Consider the following 6,521-nt stretch of genomic DNA (forward strand, 5'->3'; position numbering starts at 1 on the left):
ATATTTTCTGTTTCAAAAGAACGAGTGCCATATTGCAAAATCACATTTTTGACTTTTCAGGTCAAAATTATGAGAAAGCAAGTGAAAATGATGAGATACAAGAAAAATAATTTGACCAGTTCTTAATTGTTTTGACTCAACATGAGGTTTGTTTTTGCTCTCTGTACAGATTTTGCCATTTTTAAAGTATTTATATGGTTAGTTTAGTATTCTATTATTTTATTGCTGTTTTATGTGTTTGCGTTATATTTTATATATTCTTTTCTTTCCATGCTTATTAATATTATTTCATTTTAGCCATTCCTCACATTTTATCTATTTATTTCTTTTTCTGACAGAAATATGTTTCAATACAATAAAATGTAGGGCCAGATGATTGACATGAAACCATATGAAGTTACAGAAGCAGAGGCTTCAGTCCCTTCACTACTGTTTCAGGTCAATACAGGCTGAACCTGGGTCAAGCTCTCCTCTCTATGGGACACATTAGCAGCTGACAGTTATACTGTGAAAAAGAAACAAAACTAAAGATCCATGATGCTTGCTGCTTAATTAGTTTTTGGTGCTGGACCCTCCACCACCCATCTCATTTCTATTCTCATTTCTATTCCCCAGGCGGCCCTCGTCAGGCCAGCAGCCCGACCCTCAAGCTCGTTCTCACGCTCATCCGCCTTGATTGATTTCCAGGGAGCGACGCCGGCTGGCCTCAGCCCACTGGCCGAGCTATAGAGCGCCTGGCCCGCGCAGAGGGGCCGGCCGAGCCCGGGGGGGAGAGGATGGATGGATGGATGGATGAATCTCCCTGCGATCTCTTATCAGCCAGAGCAGCTTCTAGCGGGAGGACGGCTGTGAATAGGCCCCTACACACACACACACACACACACACACACACACACACACACACACACACACACACGACCACCATCTCCCCCTCTGCCCCTCACTCTTTCACCATTCTGTCCTGCTGGGGAGATAACGCCATACATGCACAAGCACAGACACACACGCAGAGGGAAAGCTGTGCCCGAGGTATTCCCACCACCAACAAAGACACAGATAATGAGACACTTGAACAGGACAGGAACGTCCATTAGTACTCTTAAAAAGAAGTGATCTGTATCTGAGTCCCCGAGGTGCTGTTTTTTAATTCAACATACACATGGGATCAGGTTTTCTTCTTGAAATTATAGCTATACATTTATGTTTTCATGGAACATGTGAGGCCACATCAGCTTCTAGACATAAGAGGAAAAGATCAGTGGCAGAAGCTCATCAACGTGGGAAAAAAAGTGGCTGGAAAATTACACTACTGAAAAGACTAATTTTACTGACTAAAGCAATTCAAGAAGTAGAATTATTGCAAATAACAATCACAATAAAAAAAAAAGAATAAAATTAAATACATCATTATCATCATCATCATCAACAACGACAATAATAATAATAATAATAATAATAATAATAATAATAATAATAATAATAATAATAATAATGATAGGGGAGACTAGGAAGTGAATAATTTAAAGTGACAAAAATATTTTATATATATGTATCACAGGCTGAGTTTGCAACTTGTTCCATGTACAAATTCTCATCATATTAAATAACTGTTACAGCTATTCCCATCCCAAGCAGCCATTACTGTTTTAGCATATGGGCTTGACAGAAACATGAATTCATTGTGTTCAACTGAGAAACTTCTACTTTGAGTTACGTACATCAAACCATCATATGTAAAATACAATTAACACCAAGCAAGAATTCTTGACATAATTATATTTTCTATACTTGAAATGAATTAGCTGATGAATGATGAATGAATCAGATTTCTCATCATAAAATCAATAATGTTGCCACAGAGACATGCTATTTCTCCTGTGAACTCAAAGAGGCAATGGGGGTGCGCCATGTTGATGACATCACTGCAGCATTTTCCTAATTAGTCAAACTGACCAAGTGTCACAACTAACCCGTTGTTACAACACACCACCTACTACTACTACTACTACTACTACTACTACTACTAATAATAATAATAAAGTTTTTCTTGATTTCCTGTTCACTATTTTGACAAGAATCACAGACAAAAATGACAAGTATCACATAAAAATATATACTTGCATAAAAAATGTTTATATAGTTTATGCAGTGTATCCCATGAGACACTAAATGTTTATTTTAGGGTATTAGCTTCTTTAAATCATCTGGTAAACGTACACTAACACACATGGTCATGTGGGTTAAAACACAAATTTTAACTGGAAGTCTCATTGAACCACCAACATTTAAATCTGATTCATCTTTGTACACCTATTTGTCCTTATTTCTGTCACTTTAAATTGTTCACCTCATTCAAAACTGTATTCTCCTTTTATTGAATAGGGTTCTTTGCTAAAATAGATAGTGTGGCTCTTAATTCAGCAATTTTCCTCCCATTGTTACATTTATCCCCAGCTAGTGTTAGAATTCACCCCATAGTGGGGTAGGCTGTAACAACAGAACTCTATGTATTTGACATTAACTCACATAATCTTTGACTGTGTAGGAGACATCCAAATAAGTTTTATCCATACTAGACAAATATGGGTAGTTATTAAAGTTACTGATGTTAAATTTGGAAGTCATTTTGTGTGTCAAACTGGACTAGATGTCTTCACAGTGAAAAAAAGGCTTATGTTTATTTCAACTGCTAAATAACTGATGATAACCGAACTAACAGGCTTAAAAGTCAGGGGTGCAATATACGTAGGCATATGTGCGTGCAAGCGTGCACCACAACCAGTGTGTGTGTTATCTTTCTGTTGTTCTCTCTCTCTCTCTCTCTCTCTCTCTCTCTCTCTCTCTCTCTCTCTCTGGGACTTCAAAGCTCTGGTACTTGAAAGTGGGCTCGAGACAAGAGTTGTTCTTTCCGCCTGGTGGTGCCACGCGCAGAGCATCATCGTCATCATCAGCATGCCTCGAGGATTTTTGGTGAAGAGAACCCGGCGGTGTTCGGCGTCGTACCGCTCACGAAGTAACGGTAACAACACACCTGTAACTCATAACGGGGACTGGAACAACGGCGACAACTGTGAAGTGACAAACCCGGAGGCGGTGAAGGAGAACGACGGGAATGTTTACCCGTTAAAAGGACCGGACGGACTGCTCCAGGTGTCCCGCGAGGGCTCTGTCAGAGAGGCGTGGAGCCCGCACGTGGAGTCCGCGCTGGAGGCGGAGGCGGACCAGCGCGCGCAGTTACCGGAGACCGAGGAGCAGGTGAGCGAGGTGGACGTTTTGACTCCTGACAGTGATTTCTCCTACTTCTTCCCGCCTCCCCCTCCACCTCCACGCGACCTGACATTATCTGATTCTTACAGCCCCGTTAAACCGGTGGGCACGAGACTGCTGGAGCAACACGAGGACGGAGAGAAGCAGTCGTTGTTTCCCAGCAGGTGCCTGACATCTTCCCCGGTGTCGGAGGAGTTACCGGAGCTACCGTTTCTCGTGAGCTCCACGCCGACCTCCGTATCTGCTTCTATCGAGAGGCTCCTCGCGAGCAGCAGCCGCCACGCGCCGTCCTACGGCCACAGTGACAAATATGACCCGAATATGGGGCATGTGCACTTATTTCCGCCACTGACACTGATGAACCAGGAGCAGCACGCGGCGAGAAAACGCTCTTTCATTGAACCAAGCAGACACAACAAACAATCCGCGTGCGCAACGCCAAAGAAACCCAAAGTGAACCGAAAACTGAACTTCGAGGATGAGGTCACGACCTCGCCGGTTCTGGGTCTTCGAATCAAGAAGGAGAGTCCCGAGCTGAGGAGACAGCGGGAGAAGTCGTCGGGTCCCAGCGGGAACCAGCCGCTGGGGGAGTTCATCTGCCAGCTCTGTAAAGAGGAGTACCCCGATCCCTTCTCCCTCGCGCAGCACAAGTGCTCCCGCATAGTGCGCGTGGAGTACCGGTGTCCCGAGTGCGACAAAGTCTTCAGCTGTCCCGCAAACTTGGCCTCGCACCGCCGCTGGCACAAACCTCGTCCGGTAAACAACCCGGGAGGAGAGACTCCGACAAACAAGAGCCAGCCGTTAAAAGAGACGCGGGGAGGTCTCATTCAACAGCACGAGCGGCAGCCGGTAGAGATGGAGGGCAAAGAGAACGAGCTGCTGCGCGTGAACACAAACCAGCACCACGCGGCGCTGGACAGCTCCCGCAATGTCAGGCGCGAGCCCTCCCTGCTGTTGCTCCACGGTCGGTCTCGAGACAGTCCCGACAGCGATAGCCTCGCGCCTCCTCACTACGACTCCCCGCGTCTTTATCGGAACCCGGTGGAAAGCTGTCTGGACCTGCAGCACGTGAGAGCGGCGGACAGCCCGCCCTCGAGCCTCCTTCTACTGAACCCTGAGGAGCGCGCGGAGCCACCGTCACTCCCGCACCCTCCGTTACCGTTCGTCCAGTCATTACCAGAGGAGGAAGTGTACGAGTGCCGGTACTGCGGGAAGAAGTTCCGCCGACAGGCTTACCTGAAAAAACACCTGGCTGCGCATGAGATGGCGGCACGAGCGTCTCCGCCCCCCTCTTCCTACGGCCAGGCGCGCGAGAGCAGTGTCGGACAAAGCCAGGTGTTCCTGTGCCACCTGTGCGGCGCGCGCTTCCCATCGGTTGAGATCAGGGACAAGCACCGTTTGTGGCACGCGATGCGAGACGAGCTGCTGGCGGGAGCGCTCAGGCCAGATGTGTTCCACGCGCAGGGGGAAGAGAGCGGCGTGAGGGACTGCGAGCAGCAGCAGCAAATCTACACGTGCAAGCAGTGTCCATCAACGTTCTTCAGCTCCCCGGGGCTCGCGAGACACATCAACAAGTCTCATCCCGCTGAGAACCGGCAGGTGATGCTGCTGCAGATGACCGTGAGACCGTAAAACAGATACAGACACACTCAGCAGATTATGTGGAAAATGATCAGTCACTGATTGAACTGTGGCTACTGATTGTTTCTATTCACAATCAAGTATATATTTATTGCAGCCCTGCTTCTATTGTAAATTAGGACGGAGGCCTGTTTGTCTCAGCTGTGGTCAAAACGCGAAAAGCTTATCACGGTGTGTTACAGGACAGGACTGTGCCTTTTGTTTTAAATGTCATTAAGCATCTTCACCTCTAGGTTGTTTCAGGTCGACGTGTGACAGTAGAGATGCAAAGGTTATTCGTGGTCAGGAAAGTAATACCATACACAAAACTTTGCTGTGAAGCTGAAGCTGGGCAAGTAAATAAAACACACATGGAACTGTCCATAGTGCTGAAACTAAACAAACGACCCACTGAAACTTGTACAAAAAAAAAACCACAATCCCTGTCCATGGTACTGAAACCGTGTCCGCAGACACAAGTCGATTAGTTATTTTCCACAGGTTGTTCTACATTTATAACAAGCAGAATTATACTTTAACCATAAAGAGTATCTTACTTCTTTTCATTCTAAGGTAAAGATAAATTTTATTGTCACTTACACAATTTGGCAGAGTACAACGTACAGTGAGAGTCAGTGTCTGCATTCAACCCATTTATTAATAGGAGCAGAAACAAATGACCCTTATTCAAAGAGGCTATTTTTTTAGTGATGCATTACCGTTTTTTTTTTCAGCCATATTGACAACCCATAATGACTTGCTTCTCATGACCAGTACTGATAATTACATATTTATATTTTTTAAGGGAACTTGATATAAATTCCTCAGAGGAAAACAGATTATCTCTCAGTATTTAATTTACATGGGACACAGTCAGTGATAAAACCAAAAGTCAGACATGGCTTCTATATTTCTTTATCTGTACTGATACAGAGGATTACATCTCTTTTCAGCTTCTCTTGCATCTTCTCATAGTGCACCCTGTATATGAGTTTTAAAACACAGTAACTCTACAGCCAGAACATGAGACAACGGACAAACTGAGGTTTGACTGAAAGGCCATTTTGATGAGGCCTAATTAGAGTAAGAGGAAATATTTTGTATACTGCAGCAGCGAATGACAGTTCTCTCCAACTGTGGCAGACATTTAAACTCATGGTCAGCATACTTCTGTGGCAAAGTAATCGGATCATACCGAAGCTCAGGAGGAGTGTAGTGTGTTGCATTACGTACCGGTGTAATATGTAGCAACCTGTAATTACATTAGAAAGTGACCTTCCTTACCCCAAGAACTGGAGAAAGAATCAATGTCCTAACTCTATTTCAAAGACTATTTCATGTACAGTGAACAGTATTAAAAACAATGAAATAAAAAGAGAAAATAATCAGATAAACCATAATATGCCTTTTATAGTAACTGTGCCAGTAAACTCAGCTATAAAATATTTTCATACAGAAATAGAACATTTAATGTTAGCACTGCTTGTAAAAAATGTCCTTTGTCTTTATTGATTATAAATGACTGTTGAAATATTTGCTACATGCCTTCATGATGCTAAAATGTAATTGTGGTTCTATGAAGCCTATACAGTACTATTTTGATATGTTGGAAGTTAAATGTGAAATCATTCTAA

General features: G+C 44.1%; 1 protein-coding gene across 1 annotated transcript; it reads left to right on the top strand.

The window, feature by feature from the left end:
• Positions 1–2,874: 2,874 nt before the first annotated feature.
• On the top strand, positions 2,875–5,432 carry insm2 (insulinoma-associated 2). The gene has a single exon (XM_084742191.1). It carries the CDS (start codon positions 2,953–2,955, stop codon positions 4,897–4,899), a length of 1,947 nt encoding a protein of 648 aa, XP_084598317.1. The 5' UTR covers positions 2,875–2,952; the 3' UTR covers positions 4,900–5,432.
• Positions 5,433–6,521: the final 1,089 nt, after the last annotated feature.

This window comes from Lutjanus erythropterus, chromosome 18 (assembly GCF_056507025.1).
Source record: "Lutjanus erythropterus isolate fLutEry1 chromosome 18, fLutEry1.hap2, whole genome shotgun sequence".
Classification (NCBI taxonomy): Eukaryota; Metazoa; Chordata; class Actinopteri; order Lutjaniformes; family Lutjanidae; genus Lutjanus; species Lutjanus erythropterus.